Below are 15,648 nucleotides of genomic sequence, written 5' to 3'. Positions count from 1 at the left end.
ACGTGTATAATAAAGACGGATGTTTTGAGATATTTAATTATATATATATTATATTATATTACATATATATATATATATATATATACATTTATCTTTTATTTTCAGTCTTTTCAGATAAATTCTCTTCCATAGTTGTATTATTTAAATTAGTATTACTTAGCTTATAATCTATCGGTTTATCAAATCCCATTATTCTATAATAATGACCGACATCATTGAAAAACTGATCATTAAATAACACTGGTTTTCCTTTAATAAAGCACGTTGTAAATATACCAGTAATGTTTGGTACTACAACGTCGTCTGGTGTAAATTCAATCTGTAATATATATAATTATTATTTATAACTTGCTCGTACAAAGTATCTTGCTTTAAATTTATATACATTGTATAAATAATAATTGAAAATATTTTTAATACTTTATTTTCACGAAGAAATATGGTGTAAGTTGTGGCAAGATATTTGTCTCTTTTAGAATCATAATAAATAACTGTTACATAATTCCTTGTTATTAGATGAAAAAGCAATGTCGTACAAATTGAAGTGAATCCCAAAAAGATAGATCCTGCGATACCTGCCATACTGTCCACTACAATAGCCTTGTTAATGATATATGGTTGTATCGCAAGTGCACACACTGATGATCCTAAAGAAAATATTTTCACATTACGTACTCGATTGTTTAGATTTCCTCGATAGATTTCTATAGGTTGTTCTTCAGAGATTGTTTGATCATTATGAACAGCTCTCTATAAAAAATATATAATCATTAATATATATATATTTGTCCAAAATAAAATATTACAAGTTAAATACTAATCATTCGTTAAGATAAATCTATATTTAAATAAATATTAAATTACTTTACTTATTTATGTACAAAATTGTAGAAAAAGCTGAAACATTTAAATACATCATTTCCAAATTTGCATTTTAACCTTAAAATTCCTATTGTGGTTCACACGAAGAAAACTGCATCCTAAATGTTTAGTCTCTTGAAAATAAATTTGACATTTATGTCGTAAATTAGTTCGTAGTATTAATGACATTTTTACGATAATTTATATTAAAACACAATTTTTACTTTATAAGCGAAAGACACGCTCAGATACTTAGCACATCTTAATGTAGTATATACAATTTGTGAATTATTATTTATTAGAAAGAATAATTATATATAATTTTTATATACAATTAAAAGTATAATTTTTTCTTTCGATAATTATACTTATTTACAAAGAATCAATTATTTTATTTTAAAAGAGAGTTTAAATTTATTTACTTGTTTTGTATTGTTACACGACATATATATATTTCATATATTCGATCGACCTGCCACTTGATGAAAATTGAACTACAAAATTTTTAACACATTTCTAGATATATATATATATATATAAATACATAAATGAATTAAATATTTATATATAAATACTGAAAACATTTTTTTTTTGTTATTCTTGTATTATTTATAAATATTAAATTCATTAGAATATATATATAAAAGTTATAAAATATAATTTTTATGTTATACTAAGGAATATAAAAGGAACAAATTACTATGTAATTAGAACAAATTCTAACATATGATTTAAATTATGCAAGAAATACAAAAATAAAAAATATTATATTTAAACGTATTCCAAATTTTAGGTATTTGATACAATATTTTAATCACTTATTTCATCCATTTCAACATCAGACGTAATCGTTGTATTTTTGTCTTTATCTTTATCAATCAGTGATTTGTACCACTGATTTTCTACATTGTTTAAAGAATTTCCTCTAAAAAATATTTATATAAGTATATTGTATATATATATATATATACATATAATCTCTATAAATTTATTTATTTATTTAAAGTAAATAATATACTAACGCAAGATTTTTGTCAAACTGTGGTTTGCGTATTGGATTCCATCCACTTACAGGTGATTCATTAGCTACCATTATACCACGTATGCAAAGAGATAAACTAAGTTTACTCAAATTTAAATCCTAAAAAAATAATAAAAAATAATTATATATACTATTTTCTTAATATGATAGCATAATCATAAGTAAATAAAACATACACGCCATTCTGAATTCAAAACATCTCCCAAACTTAAAACGTTAGCACTTATATCTGATTCCTCAATCAATCTAATAGTATTCAAATAATTTTCATGAAGAAAATATAGGAATGTAGTTGTTTGTGATTGAAAATATTCAGCTATTTCATCAGGATTATGAACAAATTTCCATGAATTTTCTTCTTGTATCCCTAAAATTTGGTAGTTTAATATTATGATGGCATTATTATATTTCTAATATTTTTGCTAATTTATATTATTATTACCCTTACTTTTAGGATTAATAACTCTACCAATTCCATGTAATAATCCCAAACTCTCACTACGATTAGTGCATTCATTTTTCACCAGTTCTTTCGGTACTATAATAAAAAATATATTCTCTTACATGAATTTAAATAATTGATTTATTATTTTGAGATTATTAAATATATTAACATAAATTATATTTACCTTTAAGTGAAATAAATACGATATTCAATAAAGCATTGCGAGCATCGCCAATACTGTTAGATAAAATTTCATCGATATGTTCTTGAGTTATGTGTAACATATTTGCAGCTTCAGAATTTAATATTGGCGATACTCTTTTCAACATATTTTTCATAGATACTTGTGTAACGGGATTAATACTGCAATTAACAAAAAACAAATTAATATAGGTTGAAATATTAATTAATAAAAAAATTGAAGAGACGTTTACCTGATGAAATTGATATCAAATTTTTCTCTTATATGCGGCACGAATAGAGTGTGTAATAATTTAGAATTTCCTTCTGTATCCGTGCAGATAAATACTATAGGATCTCTTCCTAACTCAAAGTATCTTCTGAAATCATTATATTCATATATTTAGAAACTAATCAAATAAAATGATATGATGATAAGATGATTTAAGATATAATTAAAATTTTAATTAATATAAATACAAAACAGATAGTAAAGGCTTACTCTAACATCGAATGAAAACTTTCTTTATTTTCGTAGTATATGTTAGGAAAATCCTTAACTAATAAAAGTCGTTTAGAACAATTGGTTAATACTGAATTGTATCGAGTAGCTCTCACCATGAAGTCCACAAATTTATTGCTCTGTGTCATTATCCTATCTAATTAAAATATCTATATTTATAGGATCACATAATATTAAATTTAATTATTTTTTTTATTAAATAAATCTTACTGTTCTCATCCATTAACTGATCTATTGAATTAATCCATTCTGTAACTTCAAATCCATACTCTTTAGCTAATAATTTGATAGAAATGGTTTTTCCACAACCCGATGGACCAGAAATAACTAATACGGTTGGTTTTCCTCTATGCGCTTTGTTTTCCAACCAGTTTAAAATTTCTTGTTTCTTTTGCCTGCTAATAACCAATTCAGCTTGTGTTTTTGGTTCGCAATTAGATAATAATGTTGATATGTTACAAATATTTTTTCTTTTTGAAGAAATATTATGAATTTCTATATGATCATTAGATCTTTGAGAATAATTCCCTTTCCTCAAAGATTTGTTATTTGTAGTGTCACAATCAAATGATGGTACTAGCCAGCTATTATTTATCTTTAAAGAAAAATAATATTTATTTAATTAATATGCTGTAAATCTTTTGATAAATATTTGTTATAAATATATGTTAAAGATTATTCACCTTTTTATTACTCATGTCAAAACAACGATTTTTCATAAAATATATAATTATTATATTTTATACAAAAATTATTTATTTAATGATTAATTAACAGTATTATATATAATTGTGTATTTTCGTAGAATTTGTATAAAACACTTTATTTATTAAAACAATTTTAGACAAATTACAAAGATAGAATAACATATCTTGGAAATACTTGTTTTGGTAATCCAAAAGTTAGGTTAAGGTACACATAGTTACATATACAGAAACTAACCTTATTATACTTATATTAGTAATTACTAAGGTGTATTTGTTTTGTCTTTAGAACTGTATAACATAAAACTTATTATATCAAAAGGAAGGAACGAATAATCTGTATTATTAATACTATTATTCTATTGTGTTTATAAATCAATTACACAAATAAATCATATTTTTCGTTTGAAAAAGCTATATAATTATATTAAAAACATTATGTAATAGAGACTCTACATCATTGTATCATATTAATATTATTAAATTATTACATTAATATTAAATTATTATTACTTTATAAAGCATAATAAACACATTAAATTGGTCAAGACTGATAATTATATTTGTTCAATTGTTTAAATTATTTAAGGATTAAAGTAATTTTATAAAAGATTACAAAATGATCTCCATTGCAATTAAATCACATATGTATATATATATTTGAACTACTAATTAAACATGCAATATTTCTTTAGTTACAAAAATGAAATAAATTTGTTTCCGAAGAAAATAAAAATTTTGTAGTTAAGGATAAGAATATATATATATATATATATAGAATTTAATTACCATAAATTAAAAATTACAATTCATAAATTAACATCGTTTAAACGGTAACACCTTTTAATGAACTATTGCAAAGAAACTGTAATTGTGTTTGTATGTGCGTGTAACATATGAAGAGAGAAAAACATAGAATATATTTAAAATTATTTATAAATGTGCAATTTAATATTTTATAAACTTAATATTAATGAAGAATATCGTTTTAGTTATTAAAACTGTTTTTAGTTAATTATTTTATTTCTTGTTTTGAGATAATAAATCCTTAAGTATTATAAACAAACGAACATTACATTATTTATTGTTTTATAAACTATAAGTTTTTACCATTTTCGAACAGAATATAAAGAACTTATGTTCATATAGCACATTATTAAATTACCTTATAACAAAATAAACTATGCTTTCTGCGAAATCGCCTCACTTGCACACATATTTATAATTGGCCGTAACTCTTGCTGGGCATAATCTTCCGGTAATGGTAATTGCGAGATTAGATAAATTAATACCTTTAGCATCGATGTATTTTCATTTGCCTGCAGTATAAGCAAATTTTTAGCTACGTGCAATGTTCTCTTTGCTATCTCGGCTTGACACAATCTGAAAAAAAATATTATTTAGATTATTTATATTTATATATAAATCAATTGTACACACATGTATAAAAAATCAATATTATTTTTTACCTGTGTTTAGCAGTAAGACAAGGAAATTGTTCTATTTTTGAACATAATGACGTCAATCTAGGTTTCAACAATTCCAATTTATAATTTATTGCACAAGAATCGGAAGAATTTAATAAGTTTTGAATTTGCGTTGTGATTTCTATATAATCCCAAAGCAATTGTCCTCGATGAGGCCAATTACTAATTAAACTGCTACATTCTTCAGGTACCATTGGATTAAGCAAAGATTGAAGATACTCGTAATTTTCTGTTTAATTAAATTAATATTCAAATTTAATTTTACTCTCAAGCTATAAAATAAATAATTAAACTATCAAACAGAAATTAGTTTCATACCATTTATTATAGCATCGGCTGCTAAATGTTCAATAATAATTTCATGAGCCATATTCCATTGCTCTGCTTGTATAAAATACCATGCTGCTTCTCCATACCTGAAGTATTTAAACGTTATTTAATATAAGTATAAAAATATAAATATTCAATATAAATTTAATATGATTAAAATAAATTTGTATTAAGTACCTTTTACTAACACGACTTTTCATAGCTTTGGCTTGATGAATCCATGCCGATGGTATGCCTAACTCTTCTTTTAAAAATTCTTCTTGTTTAATATATTCAGGAATGTCATCTATCTCTACATGTCTCGCTAATAAATCTAATACCGCAGTACGTCTACGCCCAGCATCTTTTAAATGTAATATTACAAAAATAGCCCAATGCCATAAGCCATATCCCTCTAATTGAGTTGCAAAATTAATATGCGTCAATGCTGTTACGTATTCGGAAAGATGCGAATAACCCAAACTGAGTAGTGTTTGTTGCATTAACCAACTGTAAAAAAAAAAAACCAACTAATAATTTATTTTAAATATAAATCTAAAAAAAGACAAATATATATTCCTACAAAATACCTGAGTCTGTAATCAAATGGATCTAGGGTATATGTTAATGGGTTCAAAAGATTTTCCATGGAATGGTTTCCAGTACAATATAATTTTAATATATGAAAGCATAAATCGTATACTGATTTTTTATTATTTATTTCTGGATCATATTCATTATTTTTGTATTCAGGTTGCGGTATTACTGAATATGCTTCAGTGGGATCAACATTAAATGATCCTTCATACAACTCCAAAACATCTGTTATTGAAGCAGTTGGAGAAGACAAATACCTGTGGATAAATTTATTCAATTGTTATGTAACTATACATATAAATTGATTTTTTAATAAAATATCGTCTTACCATAAATGAACAGCTAAAGCTCTCTTCCAATCAAGTCCTTCGCAAATATTGATGGTACCATGTTTGCTAGAAATAAGAGGCTCGCCAGCTATCAGAGTAAATAACTTTAACCGATCCATAGAAAGATTTTCATCAACATCTAAATCTTGCCATACTGCAAGTTGCTGTTTCACCATTTCTTTTACAGGTAATCCACTTCGCAATTGTGCCATTAACAGTGCTAAGCAGTGGTCTCCAACTTTTCTAGCTATTTGACATGCTTCTTCCAATCTTAGTGCTTTTAAATATTAAGGATATTATAATTAGCTAATTTATATCCAAAGGATATTTGTTCATTATGTATATGCATAAAAATACATACCAGTAAGCAGTGAAAGTATTATTTTATCATTCGTTTCAAGATCAACAATTTCTTGTTCTAGAGTTTCTTTAACAACACTTTGGAGCCATTCACCTACAGCTTCCCTTCTTACCATTACATTATGATGCTTAGCATTTCCTACAGTAAACAAATTATATATGTTTGATACTTTACATATCTAATTATATTTAAAATATAACATATATTAATAATGAAAAATATAAAATACCGGTGGATATGTTTATGTCAGGGAGATCTCCCCAAAGTGCCACACATAATTTAAATACTGTTTTAGTATATACCATCATAGGGTCTGAAGAAAACTGTTCAGCTAATTCTTGAGCTAATTTGCTGTGATAACTTAAAGTAGTACTAGCTGTTTCTGTTGCTACGTTAAAAGTTGGACAATCTCCTTCGTGTCCTATAATGCAATTAGCAAGCTGAATTTTTAAGTGTCCTTCTACACTTTCCTATGAACATTTTATAATAAGAAATAATAAATAAGATCACAATTTGTACATCAAAAAACATTTTATTCGTATTAGAATATTTGACACATTTTAAAAGTTACCTTAAACATCTGAATATACTCCGGTTCTGCTCCATTACCTCCCAAAATTTGTAAACGTTGCACGACATTCATTGAAGTTGTATCACCTGATATACGACCACATATGTAAGATCCCAACTGATCAAATGTACCCTGCAGTGGTATTTTAGCTGCTTGTTCTTGTGTACTTAAAGAAAGCAATGTCAAACCCATACCCCAGCTTGATCTGAATATTCTTCCCATTTGTATACCTGTATAAATAATTATATGATAATTACGAAATGAATTAAATATAGGATATATATAGGATGAATTAAATATAGAAAAAATAAAAATAGATTGTTTTGTAAAAAAGTAAAATATTTAATAATACATTACCAAAATCTGCTGCACAACGAAAATGTAATTTTTTCAAAATAGATTCTGATAGTGGAATTACTTCTGATTGGCATCTCATAATTTTGGTGATTGGTTTTATTGAAGGGTCAGGGAAAGGTTTATTAAAAAGAAATGTCTGAATACTAGTAATGCCACTTGTTAATTTAGATTTTGAATCTATAATAATAATTTTTAAAAATGTAGTTACATCATTACATTAAAATTGAAGTTAAGCTAAATGAAAAAATCTTACGAATAGTTGTTGTTTCGTGGAGCATTTGTTCTTCATTAGTTGATAATGATGTTTGGGAAGATATAAAATTAGATCGTAATATTGGGGTATAAATAGTCGAAATACTTTGTCGATCGATTTTAGAATCCATATTAAAAAATTTATTTGATAAATCTTTTCCTGGTAAAACTGGCAATGTTTCATGAACTGATTCTATAAAAAGAATTTATTTTTTTGAGTATTATAAAATTACACTATATTATTGTATAGTTTTATCCTTTACTTATTACTATGATTATAGAATATTACCTTGATCCATTTCTTCATCGCCTGCATCAAAAAAACTTGCTTTCATTAATTGCAATTTATGGGAATCTGTACCAGTAATTCGTGCATAAGCTGCTGTAGGACTGATTACAGATTTTTTCTCGCTATTATAATTTCCTGTAAAATTTCATATTTTTAAAATTATTTATTATAATAATATAATGTACAAAATTCTAATGCAAATATTAGAATTATAAATTATATAATAATCTTCTATTAAAAGATATGAATAATACCTACCATAATCAGAAGAATCAGGATCCGTTCTTAAAAAATCACACTCCATTCCTGAAAGTCGTGTCTCTCCTGCTTTTAAGTTATTATCTAACGCGATAGCACCATTTTTACTCTATGAAAAAAAACAAACAAAAATTAGATTAATTTCAGTTCGTATTACATTGTTTACGAATAATTACAAAAACAATTATTTAATTCTCACTAAAGATTTCTGCTGCTCCACTTTGTCGGGTAATTTTTGTTGCAAATTAGCTATTTTTAATTTTTTCACATCTGTTTTAGGTGGTACGTTATCTTCTTCATCTGAATCGCTTAAGCCATATTTTGAGAAATGATCGACCTAAAAAAACGAATTTAATGAATAAAAAAAAATAAGAAAACGATGCATTTGTATATATAAATATTTATATCACAAATATTTAATTTATTTACCTTAAATACCCATGATCCAGTTTCTGGACGATATTCAAGAAATTTAGTATCGTGTTTGGCTGATACTTTTCGTAATTTTTCTTCATAATTCATAGCAGCTATTCTATGTGGGTCGGTAATTGGTTCATGTCGAGTTTTATCATGCGGCCATACTTTCTCCAATGTAACTTGAGCTTTTCGATTTAAACCTTGACCAACTGGTGGTTTTTTTTCATCATCCGGATAAATTATAACTTCTTTGTGTCGAAAGTGTACTACAAAATAAAATATGTGATAAGAAGTATGTAAAGAGTAGATAAAGAATCTTGTAAATTGAAAATGTTTATAACTTTACCTATTTCATCTAAATTTAAACCGTATATATCAAATGAATCTGGGAAATAGACATTGCCATATCCATCACGTACAACAGTAAAGTTTGGTACTATACAAGTTTTAGCACAAACATCAACATAATCATCTAATTTATCGAGCGAAGGAATTGTATAATATCCCACTCGTTGGAGTGTTACTTTGGCTAAATTGTTGGACCAATTATTTTGCGACGAGGACAATAAATTAGCATCTAATTCTTGGCTTGTATCTTAAATAACAATAAATAATGTTTTTAAAATGTCTTCAACTTTATATATATTATTATTATTTTTAACATCATTTATATTTTATTGTAAATATAGTAATATTGTATCTTTCTGGTGGTAAATACCTGTAATTTGTGAAGTTAAATCAATGGAACTTCTATCGACTAATGATCCACTCAAAACTGAGTCTGGTAAATTAGCTATGTCTTCATCAGATTGATTGTTTAAACTATTGTGAGTATTTAACTCAGTTATTGTATTGTTTATTATTTCTTGTGAATTATTAGATTCAGAAAATGGGGATCGTTGTCCCTCGAATGATTCATCATCGCATAATGCTTTTCCTTTTCGTGGAAAAGTTGATCTCAACCTATTAATGAAATAAAAAATAAAAGAATATGATATAAAATGAGAAAGTATTTAATTAATCTTTTTAGTCTTACCATGATGTAGATGATTTTCGATCAGATGAAAATTGTCTATTTGTTTCTACATTTTTATTTTCTTTATCAACAGCTTCAATACTGCTATTGTGTAAACTGGAATTATCTATTCTCTCTTCCCTGCTATCATTCTTTGCACGAGATTCAGAATTTTCACTTGATGACTCTGTAGTAGAATTTGTAATTGGTTTAGGTCGTAATACCAATCGTTTTGCACTTGGTCGCGGTTGAAATGCTTCTGACAATACTGGATCTTCTTCTTCAAGGCCCTCAAATAATGATTTCTATAAAAATTAAAATAAATAAAAAAAAGAAATTATAAAAATCAATTTAAAACAAAATTATCGAGTAATAGTAAATATACCTTGGATAGCTGAGTATTGCTAACCATTCTTGTTTTAAGTTTTGGTGATTTATTGTTAGTTGCCACCTTATATTGTGGGCTGTTCAACATCCTAGATGCTGCATTTGTAGGTTTTAAAAGCTCTTCAGTTTTCCCAGATGCCTAAATTATAAAACAATGATATACTGTGTGATAACAATAAATTTTTAAACTACTAGTTGATACTTACTGGTAATAGGTTTTTCAATAAAGGTGAATCACCAAAAGGTGATGATACTAATGCTAAAATTTGTTCATGTACAGGAACGTTACCAGAAGGTTTTACTTGATTTGGTGTTAATCTGTAACACATAAAATATTAATGATTCATTTTTTTTTTTTAAGAGAAGGAAGAAATCAGGAAAAAGAAGAAATCAAAATACGCCTGATCTCAACGACGTTCGTAAACAATATTGCGCAATTATGAAATAATAATTAAACTTACCCACTGAGTAAACCAGTTCCTTGTCCAGGCATTGTATTATTTGTCCCAAAAGCAAAAGATGTTCCTCCAAATGAACCAGGATTATTAAATGTAGTATTTCCTGTATTTCCGAAAACTGCAGATGGTTTTTGCTGACCAAATAGCGTTGAACCACCACCTAAATTTAAACCTGTATTGGTGCCTAAAAGAAGAAGTAAAAGATTAGATCAGTTACCGTATAAAAATTGTTGTAATATTATTTAATATCAAATTATATAGGATTATGTATTGTAATATGATACAAATTTTCAAAACAGATGTCACGTATAATTGAATTTAATCATTACCAAGACCCGTAGAAGGTGTTCCAGTTGAACCAAAAGAAAAACCAGGAGATTGTCCTGCAGGTTTAAATGATGAATTAAATAGTGAATTCCCAGTATTTTGGCCTGTATTAAAACCTGTATTAGTCCCAAAGCTCAAAGGTGCTGGTGTTGAGCCAAATGTTGAAACTCCAAATCCGGTCATAGCAGGTTTCGTATTAAACAAAGATGTCCCGCTATTGCTTACGGATGTTTGTCCAAAATTTGTAAAACCAGTTCCAGTTGATGTCGCTGGTATATTAAATGCCGATTTATTTTGACCAAATAATCCGATTGTCTAAACATATGAAAAATAAATATTAATTATAAATAACGTATAGAAAATTAATAAATAAAATACAGTATTAATATTATATTTACCTGATTAGGTTGAGTACCAAATGTAGATGCAAATCCTGTATTAGGTGTAGTATTAATATTGCCAAAACCTGTGCCAGCAGTTTGGTTAGTATTATTCGTTTGAAAAAGTGACGTCGGTGCAGCGGCTGTAAAAATGCGCGTATAGTTATTTATTTTTATATATATATACTAATAATAATTAATTTATTTATTTAAATATAATCAATCTCTTATTACATATATATATAATAAAATCGCTTGGGAATGTTAAAAAGTATTTTGAAAAAATTTTCTTTACTTACTACCAAAAGGTTTAGCTTGTGTATTATTGCCAAAAAGATTTGTGTTAGTAGTAGAATTGAATCCAAAAGTATTTGCTGTTGTTGCTGGTTGTCCTCCAAAATTTGTCATTGGCTTACCAAAAAGACTACTGGATCCAGACTGACTAGTAGTCCCAAAACCTCCACTCATTCCACTAAAACCTATTATAATATAAATAAATAAAACATGAAGTAACAATTCAATTCTATGCACGCACGTACATATACACATACGCGCGTATACAATAGGATAATTAATACAATTTCATAAAAATTATTTAAAATATATACCTGTTGCAGCAGTACTAGTGCCAGCTGCTGTATTTCCAAAAGGAGAAGGCTGCGCAGTTGACCCAAAAAGCCCAGTATTTGGTCCTGTTACATATGTAAATCAAATTCGATGCCAATTTATTAGTACTCAATTCAAAATGATTACGATAATGTAGTCTATATATCGGGATAGTCACTTAAGACCGGCCACCCGATATATAATAACTTTTACAATTTTACTGATAGAAAAATATTTTTCAAGTTAAAATTATTTGTTATTGAGAGAGACATAAGGCTACGGGGAACATTTTTTCTCAAGTAAATGCACATAGGATGTTTGAAATGGAACCATCCATTTTTGAACACCTACACTTGTAGCCCTTTCCAAGACAATTTTAATGGTCATCGAGTATTCAAGCTCATGGATATGAAAAATTTTTATTTAATGTTAATATTTCCCAAATAGAATATGTTTGACTTTTTATTTTTATTTTTGTCCTCTTAGCTCTTATCTTATTTAAATACTTTTAATACATCTCATTTTTAACACATTGTTTACCAATTACAAGTTAACTCGTGTTAGTAGATGCTTTATCTGATTGTAATTTTAAAATTAATATTGGAAGACAATTATGAATTTGACATTAGATTAATGAAATAGCGAAAAATAAATTTAATAGAATCTGATAGTAAAAGTGATTTTAAAAAAGAGAAAAAGATTATTAAAAATTATATAGAACATATTTAAAAAGTTTAATTTTAATTCATTACGTACAAATAAAGTATATTGAAGTGTCTTTAGATTTTTGCACTTTCATATTACATTAAGAAATATTAGCCAATGACATGAGATAGCTTTTAAGTAAAATTACCGGTCGACAATGTGTTAAAATACAAATACTTTTTTATTTTTCATTAACAGAACGTTGAATTGTGTAAAATATGATTTTTGATAACAACAAAGTGATTGTCTATTACCATTTTTAATAGAAAATTTGAAAATCGTTGAATTGGACGAATGTAAAATTTTCAATGGCTACAAAAATCACCAGATTTGACACCGTTAAATTTCTTTTTAAAAGATAAATTTAAAGATATGTATTGTGATGCGTCGACTACTTAAGGAAATATGAGAAAAAGAATGCAACAAGCTTGCATTGTAATCGACGAGAACACATTTAAATGCATAGAGTTTTAAACAGTGTTTAATTGTGGGTGGTCAGCATTTTGAACATCTGTATCATGTAACCCAGATCACAATTAGATAATAATTAATATATTAATAAGAGACATTAATGATAAATTCAAATTTTGCAACTTTTATATATAAGAGCTTGAATACCCGATGACCGTTAAAATTGTCTTGGAAAGGGCTACAATTGTAGGTGTTCAAAAATGCATGGTTCCATTTCAAATCTCCTACACGCTTCTACCAGGGAAAAAATATTCCCTGTAACATGATGTCTTCCCATGATAACAAAAAATCGTTTAAAAAATTGTTCCTATCATTAAAATTGTAGAAGTTAATCGGATGGCCGGTCTTTAAGTGACTCATCCGATATATACACTTATGTTGTATATACATCAATAATTCAATATTTTAAATAATATTATTGTCCTTATACCTTGTGGACCTTGGGGACCTTTTCGACCAACCGAATAATCTTCGAAACGTAATTCCTCATACGATTTGTTCTCATATTCCTTCATTGATACAATGCAACAATGCCGTCCAGATATGCTATGAGCTGTACCATTTTTTGTCATAGAATCTGTTGTTATAAGTGGCGTAAATTTAACCACTGTCCCTGTCATAGCTGTATTAGCAGGTGTACTACTAAAACCTTAAGATATATATATATATATATATTGTAAAGATATATATATATATATATATATACACACATATACATACATATATTAATAAATAAATTCTGATTAGTAATTAATAACAATATTATTTGATATATGACTTACCGGTAGTTGTACCAAACAGATTTGTTGTTCCAGTTGTATTAGTTTGACCAAAAGGTGTAACTTGTTGAGTTGTTTGTTGTGGTTGTCCAAATAAATTGTTGGAAGCTGGGCTGCCAAAACTGAATCCACCAGTTTTATTTCCTTGACCAAATGCAGACGTTGCTGTACTTGTCCCAAAAAGGTTTGGAGTTGCATTTTGTTGCGTACCAAATAGATTAGTATTAGTACTGGTAGTACCAAAAGCTGCAAACAAAAATAAGTCAATATTTTATGTTCATATATTTTAATTTATACTTGCTAATTTTCAATAAAATATATTTATATTTTCTAATAAATAAATAAAATAGACATACCTCCAAAAGAAGGCTGAGTAGTGGTCTGTTGTCGAAATGCTGGTGGTGTAGTGGTATTGCCAAATAATCCACTAGTTGAAGAACCAGCGGGTTTTGAACTGAAGAGTGAAGTATTACTGCTACCAAAGACTGGAGTTGTACCGATTCCAAAACTAGTTGTTGTAATCGGTTTACTGAATGCGGATTGACCAAAAGGACTACTTTGAGTAGCAGTATTAAAACCAGCTAAAATTATTAAATAATATCAGTGGAATATGCTATGAAATGAAAAAAATAAAAACAATATTCATTATAATTCAATGAATAAAATTAACATACAGAAAGATGTATTCCCAGATTGTCCAAACATTTTTATTCAATGTAATTAGCTTCACAAACTCTAAAAAAGTTATATTAATATTTGCCTTTTTAGAGAATCTGTAAGAAAAAAAAGTATTTTAAATCAATATTTTTGTATTTTTGTTTATGTTGGAAGGAAAATAATATTGAGCAAGATTGCATAATAAACACTCTAATGGCATCAGAAACGCCTATGTATGTACGTGTACAATTGTATACATGTGTAATGTTATTACATGTATATTACGTGTATATCGCGTATAATGTGTATAATATGTCCTATATTTGTCAGCAGTAACTAACAAAACAAATTAAATATTGATTTGTAAACAATAAAATAACTTTATAATAGTTTAAATACGTTTACAATGAAATATGAATAATATTTTATGACTGTAAGACTAAGAAAAATTGCTTACCTATTGTTACCAAGGCATTGCCTTGAATTAAGATTGAATTTTTAAATAACTATTTTAACAAAAATTATTAATATATATTTACAATTAAAGTGCGTATAAACACGTGCGTATAAACACGTGCGTATAAACACGTAAATTTGTTATCCCTGCAACCCACGCTCTGTAAACAATTAAAAACGTACTGTCGGGATTAAAGATGGACAGTGGCACTATACATGTATACCAATCTTTATATATCCTGATGAAATATCACTAGAACGAAAGTAGTTACAGTGACTGTACTACTTGACTCAAAAATATTAACATATTTCGAAAAAAAACTGATACAAACTAAAATGTCCCCTTTCTTAATGAAATATTTAAATCGTTACTTTTATTTTCTTCTATGATTATCACAAAATTCGATTTATTCGTTTAATTGGTC

The 15,648-nt window shown here is 26.9% G+C and overlaps 3 protein-coding genes across 5 annotated transcripts; all 3 read right to left on the bottom strand.

Annotated features, from left to right (window-relative positions):
- Positions 1-7: 7 nt before the first annotated feature.
- Positions 8-1,197, bottom strand: LOC122519621 (transmembrane protein 70 homolog, mitochondrial). 2 transcript variants are annotated; one of them, XM_043639205.1, is made up of 3 exons: positions 940-1,192; positions 421-750; positions 8-319 (listed from the first exon to the last, which is right to left on the bottom strand). In XM_043639205.1, the coding sequence occupies exons 1-3, from the start codon at positions 1,048-1,050 to the stop codon at positions 89-91; spliced, it is 672 nt and encodes a 223-aa protein (XP_043495140.1). In that variant the 5' UTR covers positions 1,051-1,192; the 3' UTR covers positions 8-88. The 2 variants fall into 2 exon arrangements, with proteins under 2 accessions (XP_043495140.1, XP_043495141.1); XM_043639206.1 differs by having other exon boundaries at positions 237-319; positions 576-750; positions 940-1,197.
- Positions 1,198-1,609: 412 nt separating this feature from the next.
- Positions 1,610-4,239, bottom strand: LOC122519620 (cell cycle checkpoint protein RAD17). Of its 2 annotated transcripts, XM_043639202.1 has the most exons (9): positions 3,735-4,239; positions 3,262-3,646; positions 3,031-3,187; positions 2,783-2,908; positions 2,533-2,711; positions 2,352-2,441; positions 2,080-2,270; positions 1,884-2,002; positions 1,610-1,786 (listed from the first exon to the last, which is right to left on the bottom strand). In XM_043639202.1, exons 1-9 carry the CDS (start codon positions 3,768-3,770, stop codon positions 1,672-1,674), a joined length of 1,398 nt encoding a protein of 465 aa, XP_043495137.1. In that variant the 5' UTR covers positions 3,771-4,239; the 3' UTR covers positions 1,610-1,671. The 2 variants fall into 2 exon arrangements, with proteins under 2 accessions (XP_043495137.1, XP_043495138.1); XM_043639203.1 differs by lacking the exon at positions 3,735-4,239 and having other exon boundaries at positions 3,031-3,183; positions 3,262-3,346.
- Positions 4,240-4,580: 341 nt separating this feature from the next.
- Positions 4,581-15,590, bottom strand: LOC122519617 (nuclear pore complex protein Nup98-Nup96). The gene is made up of 30 exons (XM_043639198.1): positions 15,225-15,590; positions 14,785-14,883; positions 14,467-14,691; positions 14,114-14,356; positions 13,762-13,980; positions 12,158-12,241; positions 11,849-12,028; positions 11,568-11,692; positions 11,172-11,484; positions 10,846-11,026; positions 10,591-10,702; positions 10,383-10,523; positions 10,019-10,302; positions 9,701-9,945; positions 9,329-9,577; positions 8,995-9,248; positions 8,765-8,902; positions 8,566-8,674; positions 8,308-8,442; positions 8,020-8,211; positions 7,767-7,943; positions 7,410-7,639; positions 7,068-7,308; positions 6,839-6,976; positions 6,478-6,754; positions 6,142-6,405; positions 5,750-6,061; positions 5,561-5,658; positions 5,225-5,471; positions 4,581-5,138 (listed from the first exon to the last, which is right to left on the bottom strand). The coding sequence occupies exons 2-30, from the start codon at positions 14,813-14,815 to the stop codon at positions 4,937-4,939; spliced, it is 5,646 nt and encodes a 1,881-aa protein (XP_043495133.1). The 5' UTR covers positions 14,816-14,883; positions 15,225-15,590; the 3' UTR covers positions 4,581-4,936.
- Between the last annotated feature and the right edge of the window lie 58 nt (positions 15,591-15,648).

The sequence above is a fragment of the Polistes fuscatus genome, unplaced genomic scaffold, assembly GCF_010416935.1.
Source record: "Polistes fuscatus isolate 324 unplaced genomic scaffold, CU_Pfus_HIC Scaffold3, whole genome shotgun sequence".
Taxonomy (NCBI): domain Eukaryota; kingdom Metazoa; phylum Arthropoda; class Insecta; order Hymenoptera; family Vespidae; genus Polistes; species Polistes fuscatus.
Note: the sequence above shows the minus strand (reverse complement) of the source record. Positions and strands in the feature narration are given on the sequence as shown.